We start from the raw sequence: 19093 nt of genomic DNA on the forward strand, positions 1-19093 counted from the left end.
TTATTGCTTTCATATCGTTTATTAGTTATCTACAGCGCAATTCATTTTCATCGCTTGCATCTCGTTTTCCTATTTTTAATGAGAAAAGATCCAGACTCAATGTCGTCTGCAAGGGGCAAACCGCAAAGCATTGTCAATATCTTTTAATGAAAGGAACTAACCAGTTAGAAGTCAGAATCAACTCGCCATTAAAGTCACGTTAAGCAGCAGAAGCGCCACTGGATGGTGATTACGACCATCACTTCTGATTTCGCATAGAATCCAATGTTAATTTTACATGAACCGTCAGCAATTGGCGGTGATCCAATGCTGGATAGCTACTGCTGCCTGCTCGATGCCTCATGGCTGGAGATTCGTGGGAATATTTGCGGCTGCCATTATTTGAGCATTTTTGCTACACCGAATCCATAATCGCAGGCGCAATGAATCGGCATCTGCATCTGCCTTCGTGTGCAGAAGGAAGCATCCGTCGCATCCGAACCACAGAGACGCAGATAAATTCAGCAAAAATCAAACAACGATATTATGCAACTCCTGGCTGGGAGTTGGTAGTTAGAGGGCCCCAAAGACGCTGCCCCAAAATCATAATATAAACTGTCCACTGTCAACTCTTCAGCTGTCTCCCTTGTATTCCATTGTCTGGCGGCTGGCCAAAAAATAGAAGACGAGAAACATGCCAAGAAACGCCTCAAGTCAAAAAGTCGTCACTGCGAGCATTTCGAATCTTTAATTTGCGATTTTGTTTGTTATGCCTTCCACGAGCGAAGGAGCCATCAACCAACTCTTCACTAACGATTCACCAGCCCATTCCGGACCCACTTCCCTGCTCCCAGTCCGAAAGCCCTACAAGTGCTTCCCCTACCTTATTAAAGGCTAATGGATTTTCAAGCTGTCATCTTGCTGATTGACGGAAATCGATTAAAAGTGATTCCAATTTATGGAATACAATTTAAGGGAGGCTAATCCTGTTCAATATCAAATCACTACAGTGCTTGCAAATATTACGTATACGCAATGATGTGTATGCATATGTGTGTAAACATATATACGAGTGGTGAACAAGGAAACAAAACTTAAGTAAATATTACTAAAATTAGTTTAAAAGGTGTATTTAGTTTACAGAAGCTTCCATATAGGTTTTGACATCGCATTACTTAAACTGTGCATATGTAGCCGCAACTTGGTGCGACTTCAAAACATTTTACTGAAAGGGAAAATAATAAGATTTTTTATCAATTTTGACTATTTATCACCTTAAGTATTAAAAAATTGTATATTTTTAAATTATAGTTCCTCTGTCTTGGGAACTAAAAACATACATATACATATATGCGCCAAAAGCACACTCTTCAATAGTAAGCAGAAAAAAGTTACGTTATAGACAAATTTCACACTCAAGATGCGCTGATTAAATTCCTAAGATAGCAGCTACGAACACAGCATTTACATGGCCTTAGCAGAAATGTTAAGCTTTTTTCCGCCGATATGGCCCTGTTAACTTCTTCGGCACCCGAAGATTTGTGCTCTTCTCTTCGTTCTCCAACGCCCCTCTCGAGATCGCGGCGATCAGCTGATCGCTGGACCGACCGGTCGCAGAGACGCTCTGCTTTTGTTTGGCTTTGCAGCTGCTTTTGGATTGAGGCCACTCTTCGGGCTTCTTTGGGAATTGAGGAAGATGTGGCAGCGATCTTTGCGAGACGGTAGGTTCGTCCGGTTCGGCGGCGACGAGTGGTTTTGCTTTTTCTGTGTTTGCGGTGGCTTTGCGAGCGTTTTCGCTAAACAGAGTTCGAGTCTGCGGGCCGCTCAGCTACTAAAGTTGGACGCCGCATCCGCCAATTGAAACATTCAAATGTGAATATCGTACGGGTGAAGACGTCTTCTGTTCGTCTGGCTCTGGCTCTTACTGTATTTTCAACCAATCTGATGTGATAAATTTAAGAAATATAATGTGCTTTTAGTGCGGAAACATCACTCTTGAGATATTAGATAACGTTTTTTTAATTTTAAAGGAGTAAAACTGTTTTTAAAAGGACGTTTGTGAATATTTGATAATATTTAAAGAGGATCTTATATTTCTAGCAACAATTGTGAAGTTTTCAAGCATAAAGAAATAAGCCCACGAACAAGAGAGAAAAATCACTTCGAGCTTAAGTCTGCAAATAAAAAACTTATATCCAATTTGTTTATTTGTTATACATATGTCATGTAAATGAACTTTTCCCAAATCTGATACCTTTTTTCCTTGAGATTACCAAACTGTATTTTCGCCCTACTGACGTCTTCATAGTGCAGACAAGAATAGCTTGAAGTGATTTTGTGCTACTACCGAAAACATCAACTGAATCGTGATATCTGTGCATTACCACCTGATCCCTCTCTAGCCCATAACAAATAATAAACCTAATAATCGAGCATAGTGAGACAACATACATAACAATAACGAATAATATGCAACAATCTATGTAATATTCACAAGAAACCCGAGACAACAAAAAGCTACGAATAACCCAGTCGGAGAGCGGAAAACTTTGTCATAAATAAGTTTACGGCAAAACCTCCATATTACTTCAATCACGAAACTGAAAGCGAAAAAGGAAGCTGTGGAAGATTGAGTTGCTGCCACAGTTTCTAACCTGACTTACCTGAGTGTTTCTGTTTTACAAACTGACATTCAGAGCATTGCCAATGATGTTGATGCCGCTTAAAGGTGAGTGAGCCCAGAAGATTTGAGTCTGAAAATACCTAGATGAGAATTTCGATAGCTTGGCAGATCGACAGCTCAATTGCTCGGGGTTTCTAATAAAATGCCAAACGCATTTCGAACGCATGAATGGGTCAAAAACGCTTATGTGCGCACCATCTGGTGCCTTTCACTAAGCATTATCTTACTTAGATTTATTGCATGCATTTTCCACGTAATTTTATTGCTACTCTTGGACATTCAGCATGCCAAGATGTTGGTAATGTTTCAATGCGTTGGCTGCATAATGGAGAGGTCACTTTATGATGGCTCTTATAAGTTATTCAAATAACTAGCACCTTTACTACGCCTTAAGAAATAGTAATAAAAGAATACAATTTAACTAACTGTCAAGGCCTGAAAGTAATTAATATAAGCTCTTTACTATTTTATGTGGTAGTACCAATATGAAAGCTAGAAAATTATATAATTGTTGGTTTTTTTTTTTGGCTTTGATTTAAATGTGTGTTTTTTTTATAAGATTCTTATTTTCAAATTTATTTCCTGTTATTTAATATATTTTTTTGAATCTGCTTCCATCTGCAGCAGTTTATTAATCCATTAAGACCAATAACTTAATTAAGTTGGCTCTTGGGAAGATTTAAAGTCATGAATATTAAAGAGTCGCTTCTTGTATTATTACTGATCAATGTAAAAATTAATTGGTTCTAGCCAAGACGACGAGCAATTTCCTTTAATCTGCAATATGCCCGAGGCGACTTTTGGCTGATGATTAATTTGCAAATTGCTGGCTTGATAGATAAATAGTACGTCAATTAAAAGCCTCAAAACCTTTGGCATGCATTTGATTTCTTGTTTTGTTGGTTTTCAAATTTTTACTGCATAAATTTGGTGTTGCAAAATTTGCAACCGCAATTGTTGACTCGACTTGGCATTGTTATTAACGAATCTATGATAATGCTGGCGGGTCTGAGAACGCAGTTCAAGGATAAACGGCAGCGGTAGCTGCCCCGCTAAGAACAAACCCTTGGGAGGGGGCTGGGCCAAAAATAGACAAAAGAAACACCACTATTCGCAGCTGCAACATTTTTATGTTAGATAATTTCGATTGCTGCTCAGCCTGTGATTACTGATTACTGGGTGAGCAACTCGGCCAGAGGGCCCCAGAAAGTAGTGCAGGAATTGGGAAATGCGCTTAAAATGTCAAGAGGTGCCACAGTTTCTTATTTTCTTCTACAGTACAGCCTCGTGGCGCAAATGAACAAAGGAAAGGCTGGCGAAGAGAAAAGACAAATCTAGGCCAAATGTGTGACTTAACGTCTTTCACATAGCCACACACCCACACACATCGAGGTGGCTGGGAGAAGATAGGGGAGGTCTGCTTTTGTTTTATGTGGCAGGAGGTTAAAGTTGACTGGGGAGACGAGCCGAAGGCAGGCGAAAACTAAAAAAAAGCAAGCCGGCTGCCTCAAATGTAACAAAATGCTACAATATAATTTTGCCCGTTGTTGTCTGCAGATGGCCAGATAAAAGTTCAAAATGCGAGTGTTGTTGTTAGGGTCTTAGCCGGGGTCTAGTCTGGTCTGGCCAAGTTGGTCTGCTCTGGACAACTCTGGTCTGGTCTGGTCTGGTCTGCTCATTAACGTTGCAAGCGAAAGAAATGGCAAATAAATTAAAAAGTCATTCAAGCAACAATACCGAATACGAGGATTCCCCTTCAGCAACTGGGGCAGCGTTGTCTCTACAAGCTGAATTCGTGTAGCCTGTGTCCTATTCAAGTGTTGATGCGTGAACTGGCGCTGCGTGCGCATCGCTGAAAAGCCAATGAGCCGCATCTGAAAGATACGAGTAAAAGTATTTAACGATTCCTTGTAGACAAAACAAGCAACCTTACAATGGTTGCCGCTCAAAGATGCTTTGCTAATGCTGTTTTTGCGGCCTGTCTTTAGTGATTAATGAAGTGTAAATAATGTTCATGTTTTGTATATTTCTGTATTTTTCATCTTTTATCTTTTTATCTTTACTAAATCAAGATTTTAACGTATTCTGCAGCTTGAAGTTGATATTACGATTCGTAATTTTCTTGGTAGTTTTTACTATGTTCATTTAATGGGCTTATTTTGGTTGCCGCAAAAACTGAAAGACTTTGACAACGAACTTCAAAGGAAAAAAAAACCCTAACCAAAAAGGCCACTTTTTTAGTCTTTATTATCATCTCGCAAAATGTCAGTCTAGTTCACTTGAGTGCTCCATAAATAGCCCATTTGTCAAGTTTTTTCGTGAGCAAATAGAAAAAAAAAAGAACAAACTTGAACTTATCAAAGGAATTGTGTGAATTTTGCAACGGTACTTTGCTGAAGTGTTAAAATAAAATAATGTCTTTAACTCAAGATCGTACATATGTAGCTGTAATTTATCGAAATCAATCATTTCACTAATAATAGTTATTTAGCGGAATGCGTAAACCATTCAATTACATCACGACTTTAAATATGATTATTATATTCCTTCAGCGGCCAAGTGCTAGCAGTTGATGAAGACCACGTGCGTTGCGAATTGCGTAGCGTTCGTCAGTCTTTAATGAAAAACATCCGGCCAGATATAGCCATAGCCGTTTATAGCTTAAAATATATGGCCATTCAGGAGGGGTGCTAAATGTCAGACCAAGATGCTGACCTCCATGGCCTGACATGCTACGTTTAGGCCATTTTAGGGCTGTCACTTGAATGGCATTTTGGTCAGCATGGTCTAAGGTGAACTGCATGGAGAATAAGTAAGAGTAAGTTAAACATAAACATTTTATTATTTTGCATTGAGTATCTTTTGGAAGCTTAACAAATAAGATAATATTTGTTTGGGGCTAAGCTCCCAACTTCTTTAATTTCGCTTAAATACCTAATAATCTTAATTTTGAATGTTTATCATTCATTGGGTAAACAATAAAAATGAGCAATGCTTTTCCAGTCATAAAGCCGCAGAACAAGTTTCGCGCTTTCTTTTTACGCATATTTCTTTTCATCTAAGATTTGATACCTGTCTAATTAATTCGAGATTTTACAGTTTCTTAAGAACCTGATTCTACAATCTTTGAATCACTTCAGTGTTTTATTTACGTCTTTGGAAGGATCTAATTTGAGCGAGTGATATCATGTGGCTCGCGCTAAGGATGCCCATTTGATTCTTCGCGATTACGACTAAAAAACAAGTTATTGGTTTGCTTTTGATTCATAAAAAAGCAAATAAAATATGAAGACACTAATGGGAGGTGTCGGACAAGGCTAAAATGCAAAAGTGCCGTTCTCACAAAGGTGTCGGGCAATACGTTTATAGCCGAAAATAATTCCCACTAGTATTTCGCCATTAAAAGTACTTTGGCGATGCCTCTATCATTACCAATAAATATAAAGAGGAATACAGCGTCAATAATCATCATCTGCACACTACTGAAGTAGGCAACACTCACAAATTGGTATAAATATCAAACATTCATTGAATTCCAACCGCTGACAGCCAATTAGAGTCGCTAACCTTACATGTTTACCATTAAAAACCAATATAATAAATCAAATAAATGGAAACAGATCCCTCAATATCGTTTGATATTTTCAAGCACAATCGGGTGAGAGAAGACAAGAAAATGACGAGAGTTTTTAACAGTCATAATCATGTTTTGTTACTCAAAAACAACACGGGAAAAACACTTGATATTTTTAAAACTTGTCGCTTGAAAATGCCATGCGCTTGAAAATGGCAAGAAGACGCAATGGCAACAAAAGCGTTTGTTTTGTCGTGCCAAAGTCAAGTTCGTTGCTTGACTCTTTTGTTGTAAGTTCGAAGGGAATACTCAAGAATCGTGCTTTCAGCAATGAACTAATCCCATGTAAATGCGGCTTCGGATTACATTTTCAGACCATAAACCAAACAAAAAAATAATTTTCTCTGTGATTTCCGCTTGAACTTTTTCATTTTCCGCCACTGACACTCTAAGCGAACAACGAAATCATAACAAAATCCAAATCAAAAGTGACTTTCATTTACGCGATATCAGGCAAACAAGAAACAATTACTCCGAACAATAAGCAACTAATTCGCATCTTGGTTGCTGTAGGCCAACACACATGTGCACTATGTGATTGCATGAAGATGGGTGCAAGTTGAAGCAATCACAAAAAGGCCAAATCGAGGAGGAAAAGCACGACGAAAAAAAAGCATCACGGCCCCACTGGCTCATATAAAATTGGCCATTGTTGCTGGCTGTAATTAAGTCAGGAGATGATTATTTAACCAGGTGACATAAATACATGGGGCTCTGATAACAAACGCTGACCCAAATATGCGTAATCTTCAAATCGAGCCAAACAAAAGAACGAATTCGACGTGCAACAATTTCTGCTGCTGTTGTGGCAACTACCGACGACGTCAACAGCAATTACTTATTAATTGCCGCTCGACTTGGCTCGCTAGTTGTTGGTGTTTGGTGCTACTGGTTTTCTGCTGCAATTGTTGACGGCGTGTCTGATGCCGCCTAGGCTGTCATAAATTGCGCTTGGCAGCTCGCGTCCCGTTGGTTGCCTCATAGCAATTGGAACTGGCTAGGCGGCGTTTTCAGTTGTTATATTTTGATATTTTCGGCTTTTAGTGAAAACTCAGCACATCATACAGAAAGTTATATATCTTCTCGGTGACAACTCTATTGCTATGTGACCACTGGCGGGGGATTCATTTCCGCATGTGTGCCTTCAATCGATGACACACCGACTTGGCGGACTTGAAGGTGGCATTAAAGGAATTGGGAGATCGGCAACATAGATGAACCGAACCGGATTGCGCTTAGTTCATCTTCAGGCGTACATAATACATATTTTTTTTGTAATACTTTCACAAAAACGAAATCGGTGGTTATAATTGCAACCAGTTTTCTGTAACGTCAGAGTATTAATTTAATCAAAGGGCAAACATGTTCAATAAATAAATAAATATTCATACCCGTTACTCGTAAAGTAAAAGGGTATACTAGATTCGTTGAAAAGTATGTAACAGGCAGAAGGAAGCGTTTCCGACCATATAAGGTATATATATTCGTAATCGTGATCAATAGCCGAGTCGATCTGGGCATGTCCGTTTGTCTGTCCGTCCGTCTGTTTGTCCGTTCGTATGAACGTCGAGATCTCGGGAACTATAAATGCTAGAAAGTTAAGATTAGGTATGCAGACTCCAGAGACATGGACGCAGCGCACGTTTGTTGACCAATGTTGCCACGACCAATCTAACGCCCACAAACCGCCCAAAACTGCCACGTCCACCATTTTGAAAAATGTTTTGATAGTTTTTCTTTGGCCTTGTAAGTTTCTATCGATTTGCAAACAATTTATTGGCCACGCCCACAAACCGCCACTCCCACACTTTTGAAAAATGTTTTGAAATTTTTTTACATTTTTGTTAGTCTCTCGATTTGCCAAAAAACTTAACGCCCACAAACCGCCAAAAACGGTCAATGTTGAAGTCTTTCCCTTGCACTTCCACTAGCTGAGTAACAGGTATCAGATAGTCGGGGAACTCGACTATATCGTTCTCTCTTGTTTTGAAATACCATCTCGAAGTTAAAAATAAATTAGGTGGTTAATTTGAAACCGGTTTTCATTACATTTTTTTACCCGTTATTCGTAGAGTAAAAAGGGTATACTAGATTCGTTAAAAAGTATGTAACAGGCAGAAGGAATATAAATGATTTCCTTCGTACTTCCACTAGCTAAGTAACGGGTATCAGATAGTCGGGGAACTTGAAGAAAGCGTTCTCTCTTGTTTGAGTATTAATTTAAGGTTCAATAATTGACGTTTGAATTTTATTCAGTTATTCACATTTATTTAACAGTTATCGCCATTGGGATGTTCTGTATATGAATCAGTTTTGTTTACTCAATTTGAAATCAAGTTTTTTGCTGAAGTCATGCTTAATCTTGTTGACATTTATTGAATGTATTTTTTATGGGCCAGAATAGTCATTAAAATGATGACAATATAAGACATGAATAAAGTTTTTTATAGACTATTATTGCTCCGTTTGTCCATTAAAGCTAGATTTACTTGGCTAGAAGATATTTGATATGCAATAAAGATTCGAAATATAAATCGGAATTTAAGTTCCAAGAGATCCGAATTCTCGCGTTTCCGGCTAAGGCCCCAACCCTTCGTCATGGCGTTGTAACCCGAAACTCTGCACTTACCTTGACGGCTTTAATGGTATAATGCTAGTTAAGCATAGTGTGAGCGGTACTTTCGTTATTACAACAGCTTTTTATGATCTGTCAGACTTCTGAACAAACAATACAACTATTTTTAACCGATAATTAAGTAGCATCAAACACTGCCCACTCGAACATTTGGGGCTGCTTGAAAATTACCACGAAATGGGCTAGCTATTAACATCGGCGGGATGCCGATGGCAGATCCAGTCCCGCGGCAGCTCTTGCATGAAAAATTGCTGGGGCGCAACGTAAATAGCGGAGCACAAAAAAAATAATATAAAACTCATCTACCCATTTGGCGCTAAATGTTTTTCGCTGCCTTACAAATCGCCAGCGATTTGCTCGGCCCAAACAAATTGAGTTCCCTTTAAGCCTAGGCACATGAATGCGCTCCAAGCTCCGACTCTCCCTCAATGGGGCAAGTGTGAAGCAGTTGACAGGCGGCTGCCACGAAGCGTCAAAGTGACTTCTGCTGTGCCCCCGACCGCCAGTGTATTTCTGTTCTTTTTTCGCTTCATTCTCGCCCCAAAGCCACGCAAATTGCAAATGAGTGGCCCACACAAAAACGCTGTACGGAAATGCACAAGAATTTTTGGGCAAAAAGCGGCCGAAAATTGTATCGGAGGGGGAAAAAGCAGCCCACAGCAGCGGCAGCCGAAATGATTGCATTCGACCTTAAAATCTATTAGCACGTCGAACTCTGGCGGCTATGAAAAGCAACTGATGCAGAGCCCCTTCGGGCGAACTGGGGGCCCAAAAACTGTGAGGTTGCCGCAAGAGTAACAACATCAGTGGCAATAATTGCTACCACGCTAATGTCTGCGTGCATCAGCGACACGTAGGTCAATGCATCTGCATCAGCATCGCGTCAGAAGCATCCTCAGACGCAGCCGCAGTCTGGTTGGCTATCTTGTATCTCGGGGGCTACGACTTTTAAAAAATGCTCAACAAAAAGTCTGGTTGTTGCAAAATTTACATGTCTTATCCGACGCACATTCACACTTGGGTTTTTTTTTTAGCGATTGTTCCTTGTGCACAGATGATATGGGTATAACTAAATAGTTTGTGATTAATTGTTCGCCAAACAAAATGTCACCGGGTACATGTTGTGTCGTAAATTCATCGTACGATCTGTGAATGATGAATTGTTTACCCAAAAATATATTTCAAACTCAAATCAAGTCATACATTTTTCACTTGAGCTGGGGCAAATCACTTTGATATATGTACGTATTATTGCTCAGGTCCCGAATCTTTTTTCGGAGCACATGTGTCATTCAAAGCGGAGGTGCAGGTACCTGAACGGACAGCGAAAAATATTTATTCGGTAATCCAATTACGAGTGTTTGTACACCACGAAACTTTATGCAAATATGAAAACGCACATCATTCGGATGATTTATGGGTCAGAAAAGCGCGAAGAAGGAAAACTAGTCTCAAAACGCAAATCACAATGGGGCTTATTTGGGGCCCTCCCGAAAAATTATCTTCATCGCTCGGATGTGCCAATATAAGATATGGTTTTAATTGCCCACCACGAAAGAGATTTAGAAACAACAAAGATATCAACAAATGATGCTTGCCAAATCTGTTGTTAAATAAATAAACAAAATGCACAAAAGCACTTTCAAAATATTTGCCTGGGAACCAGTCAGAGCCAAGTGATTTGCTCGGCTAAAACTTTTGTGCATTTATAATGACATTTTTCACACAGTTCATTTTAAAAAGCTCAGGCCAAAACAACTATACGTAGCCATTTGAACTGTTTAACATTTTAATTATGGGTGGTTTTAGTTCAGGTTCGGTTTAGTTTAAATAATATGACAGAATATATGTATAGCACATTGTAGGTAGCATTCCGGTGATTAATTATTAGAAATTTGCATAACATTTGCTGAACTCGAAGACTAACACCGAAAAACAAATGACTTAGTCAGGAAAGTGGAAGACGTGCTGTTGAAGCAAGTGTATACATATATACTTTCATAAATAAATTATGGAATTACCAGAACGTTCAAGTTCGTGACTCACTGGTTTATTCCCAAGGATGCCAATGGCTTTTTGCGTCGGCAGACAATTTCTCTCCCACCATTAGCCAAATGACCAGCATATCCATCCACACCTGCACGGCACTCCCAATCGCGCTGCGCAAACAAAAAGCGGCAATCAAGTTTTAGATTTTCCTTAGTCTGCTGTGTTAATCGTGGTGGCTTCGATTGAAGATGCGCTGGCTTTATGCAATTTTTCCCAACAGGAATGGCCGGCAAGGCGAGTCAGCCGTTTCATAATGAGTATCGGTAAAGGTGAAATTTTTCCTAAACTTCGCTTGCACACGAGTTTCAAATAATATAAAATAAAACCCATTTATTCATGATCGCTGAAGGAGAAGGCCACACAAGAGCCAGTGCAAGGCAGCCGGGCAGATAAGCCGCCGCAATCCAACAGCGCGAACAGCCAAAACAAATAAGTCAAAACTTCAAATAACAAGTATACGACATGTGGTCGACGGGAAAAAGGCAGGAGAAGCAGCAGCTTGGCGTTGCCTTAGTTTCTATGCTCTGTGTTTCAACACTTTGCCACAACACAATGCGGCAAAAAGCGCAAAAACAACAAAAAAAAAGCTGCGGAAAAAACAAATGCTTCCTTCATGTCAGCTCAGCAACCGTAAAGGTTAAGCGGCAACTTGACAAAAAGGTTAAAACGATTTAACAGACATTTGGCTGCAATGCGAGGAGTGTGCCCCTCGAAAATCCCCAGCACAGTTGGGTCTGCGAAAGCGACCCAGGCAATCGCTGGATGCATCGATCCTTGGCGCATCCATCCATCTTAAAGTCCCCTCCCGAGCTCTCCGGATCCCCACCTCCCTGTCTCCCTGTCTCCCCGGAGAGACGTGCATGTGTTGAAGGCGGAACTAAAATTTGATTGCGGAGACCCTCGGCAAAGCGCGGAAAATGCAACCTCAGCCTTAAGTAGTTAACTGGCGCTAGCTTATTATTTTATTGTTTCTCTGTATTTTTTGTGTTGGCACAACACCTGCTTTTACCATCGCGTTGACACTTTTTGTTGCACCGATGATAATGATTTGGCGGCGAAACTTCCTTATTTGTCATTGTTGTTATTGAACACTTTTCAGGCACACTTTTGCCACCTAAGATGATTGATTTTCTTGCGTCGCTTTCTTATGAATTATGGTTGAAACGACTTGATTGATATCATCCAATGAATCCGTTGAGAGGAAGTGGCGGCAAGAAACATAATTTATTGATGAAGCTAATTCATTAATAGTAATTTATAAATACGACTATTAGATGAATTCTCGGGTGAACCAATCCGTTTCGACCTTCGCAAACTAATCGCCACTTAAGGCAATTTCATTCGATTTGGCAAAGCCTTGACAATGACAAACTCTTGATTCGCGTAATTGCAAATCGAGAATCGTGAATTGAAATAAAAATTGTGCAGACGACTTGAACTTTAACAGATCGCTTGGGTAATCGACTAATTTTACAAATTTTATGAAATTTTAATGCCAAGCCTTGTATGTACATGGTATTAGTAATGTTACTGCAGCAATTTCATGTTGTGTACCAACATTACGCTATTTTGACGAAATTAAGTTTAGGTGTGAGAATATTTTGTGCAAACAGCCACTGGGCGCCGAGAACCTCGCCAAGGCAATCAAGAGATTTAAATACAAAAAGCATTTCGGCAATCAAAAAATCCAGCAGACAAAGCATAAAAGCAGAATCTTCGTAATCTTAAACAACTGCAGCTAATTTAAATTTAAATTTATGTTCGCATTGAATGAAATTTCAAGATTCTGTTCGATTTTGCATTGTTATTGAATATGGCCGCGTTACGTAAAGAAAACAGATCTATTGTCTGACGTTTGGGTAATTACCCAAACCATTGAAAGTGATTAAATTGATTTAGTGCTGATCTCTCTGGCTCTTGCTGGTGTCTCCCCCAGTTTTGATATTGTTTGCTGTTGTGCAAATTAAAACAATTATCTAAAATTATGCAAAGTACGCAGAAACTACAAACACTACAGAAACTACGGGAACAGCAGCGACAACAGCTGCAAAATCGAGCTGACGGAAGCAAACCACTAACGTATACCCGTAGCGAAGTGAATGTCTTGGGGAACTGACTGACTGCCTCACTAACTGACTGACTGACTGCCTGAATGAATGGCAGACTAACTGAATAACTCCTGGCCGGCGCCTGACATCTGCTCCTGGGAAGCCCAGAGCGCAATCGGACTTCGACTGGGTCAGCCTAAAATGGAATAATTTATTGCGCATATACCCTGTGGTACACGGCACTCGGACCAAATTCACGGTGCGAATCTTCATATTTTACTCTCTGCTCCTCGAAAATATCTACGTATATATGCGAACAGATCTATCTAACGGTCCGCCGTAAATTTCTGCATGCGTTTGTGGGCGTCTACCGATTATGCAATCGCTGAGAGCCTTCTGCGCTTTGTTTGTTTTCTTCGGCACTTTGACAACTCTTCTCCGCCGATTTGTGCAAGCGCAGAGTACATTTATTATTATTTCTGCCGTTGTTTTCGTATAATTTCTATTACCCAATAAGGCGCCTTGTTGGGTGTACGTGTTTTCGACAATAATTATTTCGCCGTTTCTTTCTTACTTATATTTTGGCATCTCCCACGATCTTGTGCAATAAATATTCATAATTTTGTTAACTAGCTAAAAATTTGTATCTCTGCTTCTTTCAGGCAATTCCAAATACAAAATGCGGTGCACGCAGCTCTTGTTGTGCGGTAAGTTCAAGAGGTCTCAACTAAAATAGCTAGTTTAATCAGAGATCAAGTGCTGAAGTGCAAATAAGTTTATCCATTTTCCTAAATAGTTTAATCAGAGATGAAGTGCTATCCCTTATCCTTCCATCTAAATAAATTTTAATTTTTTAGTTTTTCATCTTTTAAATTTTTATATTTTAAAATTTCAAAATTTTTTAATTTTAATTAATATACAAATATTTGATTGTTCATTTAAATTATTCGGCAAATGAAAGCATTCTGAGATTTGACAACATCCTTGACCTTGTCATTTCATAATTTTCCCATCATAGATAACCGGCTAGTGGTTGATGAATGTGCGTATGCCGCCAAGCGTGGGCTGCAAAGCGGCCGAGACTGCGTTAATGGTTCTTTGTCTTGGCCAGCTTTCGTGAACCGTCTTCGTTTGCGTTATTAGGCTGACTTGGCGTGCGACAAAAAGGGGTTCCAAGACACAGTTCAGATTCGGATTCAGATTAAATGTGACTTTGATTTGAATTAATGGATCGGCCAAGTCGGCGGAGCGCCTGGGAAAAGCAATTATTAACGGCTCATTAGGACGGGCGTGTTGGCCGAGACCCAGATGCCAAGTGGGCATAAGTGACAGCTCATCTCGCGGCCGAATAAAACCAACAATGGCCGGCAATCTTCTTTGGGCCTTTCGGTCTTTGAGTAATTACGCGCCCATCGACAGCACCTCTCAATTAAGGGGGCAGACTATCCAGCTGCGAGGATCACGAACCCAATCGAAATGATCGGACAGACCCGAAATTGATGCGCGTACAACGTGGCGTATGGTTGATGAGGTGGCCGTTCAAATTTGAGCCCGATTGCCAATCAGCGGGCACAAATTATGGGCAATTGTTTAATTTGAATAAGGCAGAAATCGCAATAACAACAGCAACACCCGCGACCAAATTTTCAGAGGGTCTTCTCCGATGATTCACTTAATCGCTGTGATTATGCAGAAAGTGGGCCTTGAATCTGGTGGCTATTTTGGTTATTCAATAAGCCACTGCGGCTGACATCTTCCTCTGCCGGCCCGCACTTAAGACGCAGTTGATCATTACTTTTTTATTTTTGTGTCTTTCTTTAATTGTTTTTATGCTTTAAAGTTTTAATTTTGCATTTCGAGGGGGCCTGAGGTCAGTCACTTCCAGCCAGACCCAGTCCCAGTAGTCGACTCTTGTGTAATTTGGCAAAGTCTGCCATCTCAGTTAAGTGGAAAAGTCAAGGTCTGTGAACTCACCAACAAGAAGACATTCTAATCAAGAAGAGGTATCGAAACCTGAAGAGCGGATTAGCTAAACACTGCTAGAGAATTCATGGAAAAATGGCCAAACAAGTCTATTCATAAAGAAAATAATTGCTGTTCAGCACGAAAAGCTTCAATAAAAGAATTCCTTATTTTTTTGAGATCGTGCGTTCCAGCTTTGAGATAAGCATGATATCATTGTATATAAGTGTAGTAGGAGCTGATGATTTTGGGGATTTTTACGAAATATTATTTTATATAGAAAGTTTATTATTTATTATTATTTATTAAGTTATGGTTATATACATATATATGGTTATTGTTATGGTTATGTATATACAAAAAAGCATGCAAGTAAACCACATAATAATAAAAATATTATGAATTGCAGCTATAATGGTACTGGTACTCCTTGGCTACACAAGCGCAGAATCAAAGGTATGCTAAATTCAACTTCTATTCTAAGCATAACTATAATTATACATTATTTTTGCTTGATAGTATCGAACTCCAGCTCGGATATTGGCCAAGCAAACGGGTGCTACTCAATTCGAGGAGGAACGCTTTGAAGCCCATACGAACTGTAACGAACACAAGCACCACTTGAAGAAACGTGCTTCTGATGAGGATGTGGATTACGAGGTGTACCAAGGAGTTGTTGGGCGACCGGGCATCGACTTTCCCATCTACCCACGAATTCCCAAGACCTCGTTCAGCTGCCGTTCATATGGCAACGGCTACTTTGCCGATATGGAAACCGATTGCCAGGTAAAATAATAAGTATGTTACAATAATATGAAAAATTAACTAACTCTTCTTGTTTCCCTAGGTCTTCCATATCTGTGAGGAGGGCCGTAAGATCTCTTTCCTCTGCCCTAACGGCACGATCTTTCAGCAGAGCGAGCTCACCTGCGACTGGTGGTTCAAGGTTAACTGCCTGGGATCCTCGGGCTATTACGCAGAGAGTGCAGAGATCCTCAACAAGCAGCGAGTGCATCGCGTGCGTCCTTCTGTTCCCGTGCAGGGCTTTAATATCGTGGGTGGAGGGCTAAACATAAAGCCCAAAGTCATCCCAGTTGCTGGGCAGGGAAGGTCTGGACCGCGAGCCAATCCCGACAGACGTATCGATTCCACGGAAGATGTTCCCGCCTCAGTGGAGAGTGTGGACTTTGATGATGTGTCTGGAGAGAAGCAGCGAAAGGTTCTCCCCAGCATCGATAACAATAGTAACGATCACGAAAGTCAGATAACAGCGGAAAGCTCCTCATTTGTTAGCGGTTCCGGCAAGCGGAGAACCAATAAGGAGAACAGCCCAAATCGTAACGAAGACATCACGGTCTTAAAACCCGCTCGTAACAGGACTCCAGTTGCCTCCCAGGAAAGAGGAGTCTCCACTGAAAGAGCTCGAAATGGACAGCGGGGACAGCATCGTTACAGTGGAAGTGAGGAACACAGCAAAGAGAGGGAAAAGCCAACTCCCGGCCAATCCAAGGAAAAGCCCGAGTTCTTTGAAGCTCATTCCACCCGATCTGTGCCACAAACCACAGCTCACTATTCTACCGGAAGTCATTCCACCGTGCGTCGGCTAGAGCCCAGCAAATCCACGCCATTCTACACCCCCACTGTGCCCAGTTTGGTTAAATCGAAGAGCACCGAGGGTAAACTAAACTATATCAAGGGTGGTCATGTGGCCACAACACCCAATCCCCACAGATTTGGAAGTGCCAGCTCTGGTATTTTTATTGAATCCTCTACGGCTCCAAAGCTCAAGCCCACCGCTAGTGCCAGTATCGAACTAGGCAGCACGTTCAAGCCAGTTATCATTGGCATGCGCCATCACTATGATGTGGCCAGTTCCGGCGAGTTCCGATCCCCGTCGAAGTCCACCGAGAGTCGGGATTATTTGCCAACTACTCCTTCACCATCGGCCGCTAGTAGCGGTCCAACTTATCTGCCCAAGAGTGGAAAGTCGCCAAGAGACAATGCCGGCGGTGCAGCTGGAGAGGATGTTCTGTTGTTCGCCCCCAATCCTGTGAAAGAAGAGTCTGTCTACCGCAATGTGCAGGATATGCTGAAAACAATGAATCTCTTGAAAGATCAGTTCGAGGACGTGGAGCTAAATGCAGCGGCGGCAGCTCCCGCTAGAGTTGGCTTGGAGATTCCACCTTCCTCCGGTCCGGATGCCCTTGTATCATTTGCCAAATACTTTGCACAAGAGCACAATGAAACTATTAATTCCCTGAGTAAAAAGGATAAGTCGGAGAAGGTCGACAAAACCGGTGTTCAAACCAAGCTATCCGTGAAGCCACCACCACTTCCAACTATCAAGCCATCGGACACCACTGCTCTACTGACCACTTCGGAGAATCCTCCAGCCATTAGTGACAATGCGGACGACATCAAGAAGAGTCTTCTGAGTGATACTACCGTGAAGAAGTACAGCAATCTGTTTGGCCTGAAGTCAGCGCAAGGTCGTGGTGCTGGCCAGTCGGATATTAGTTCCGGATTACTCTCTAATCAGGCAAACGGAACCCAGTCCGAAGCGGGACCAAAATATGATCAGTTCCCTCAGATTGGCAGCACTGGTTCCACCATTGGGGCCCTGGCGGATAAGCCCGAGACTCGTAAGATCGCTCAAATCTTCTCCAACGCTTTGTCCAGCTATCTTGATAACCCAGCTACTTTTCGTGCGGAACTTGCTGCTCGAGCTCACCCTACGGAGCCACCAAAAACTCCCAACTTTAAGCCCGTAACCACAACGGATCGGTCGCTCTTCAGCGATGGAACCGCCAAGTACTATCTGCCCACCAAGGGATTGCCAGACGCGACCACCCCTACACCGAACAGCATTGCAGCGGAAATAAACCACAAATTCGATTCCACTCTGGCTCCAGAGTTCTCCACCACCACTGAGCTGTATGAAGGTAGCACGAATCGCGGCTTGGAATTCTCTGGAGAGCTTTCGCCGCCAAGTCAGGATTCCGGCGAGGAGTTTCTGCAGCAACAGCAAACTCAATCATTTGTAAAGTCTCGCAACGATCTGCTCAAGGATGCTAGACCTCAAAAGCTAGTTACAACCCACAAGCCCACTGAGCATCCATGGGCACTCAAGTCGCAAACGGACTTCCTCGATCCCCTAACCATCAACGATGGTCTGATGAAGGAGCAAAGAACTTCCACTAGCAGCACCACAACGTCCACTTCCACAACAGCATCACCGTTTGCCTACAGGGTAACCACAGCCACGCCATCTCGTTACGAGTGGGAGGACATCTTCCGCAGCTACGACATTCCCAGGGATGCACTGCCTTCCAGTAGTGGGCTGCAGAGGATTGCTAACAAGTTGTTCGGTGGCCTCAACGAACAGGAGGCACTGCACCTACGCAACGTCATGGCAAAAGCGGAGCACGATCGCCAGGTCCTAAGCTTGCTACTGCTGCTCATCCAGACCTGCGATGACCACAATGGCAAGGCGCTAGAGAGAAGCCGGAAGCACCTGCTCAACGCACTTATCGATATTGATAGCAAGACACCTGCTGGAGGTAAGACCTCCCGGCAGAGGTTGACCACCACCACCAACCGCATCCCAGTGACTACATTCCGACGTGGTGGTGCCGCCGCAGCCGACTTCTTCACCAGTACCACGCCTGGCTATACGACAACCACGGATCTGCCCACCACAACAGTTTTGGGGGCGGGCAGCTACGAGGAGACCACCAAGTTCGAAATACGCGTCGAGGATCTGGAGGAGACCACGACGACGACGGCCCCTCTGCTGGAGGTCAACTCGGACCGCAGGGCCCTGGAGCTGCTCAAGTCATTATATTCGCTGGCGTCCAAGTTCAGCAGCAGGCGATAGAGCGAGGGCGGTGGCGGTTCCTAGACCTTGCGAGTTAATGCCTAACTTTAGTCAACTCCACTCCCCCCATTTCAGTTCAGTTTGAATTTCTTTAATTTAAAACCTCCTAAACATTTTTGATTCTGAACCAGTTACTTGTTAATCGACTTCGTTTAGCCAATGCAATTGAGCAATTAGTTTGTAAATATGTAATCGAAATACTCGACGATGAGACCCCTGAAATACT

General features: G+C 41.9%; 1 protein-coding gene across 1 annotated transcript; it reads left to right on the top strand.

The window, feature by feature from the left end:
* The first annotated feature begins 264 nt into the window (after positions 1 to 264).
* Positions 265 to 18867, top strand: LOC122622315. Its single transcript, XM_043800690.1, has 5 exons — positions 265 to 355; positions 13691 to 13735; positions 15400 to 15446; positions 15510 to 15776; positions 15838 to 18867. Exons 1-5 carry the CDS (start codon positions 265 to 267, stop codon positions 18865 to 18867), a joined length of 3480 nt encoding a protein of 1159 aa, XP_043656625.1.
* Positions 18868 to 19093: the final 226 nt, after the last annotated feature.

This window comes from Drosophila teissieri, chromosome 3R, assembly GCF_016746235.2.
Source record: "Drosophila teissieri strain GT53w chromosome 3R, Prin_Dtei_1.1, whole genome shotgun sequence".
In the NCBI taxonomy this organism is placed as follows: Eukaryota; Metazoa; Arthropoda; class Insecta; order Diptera; family Drosophilidae; genus Drosophila; species Drosophila teissieri.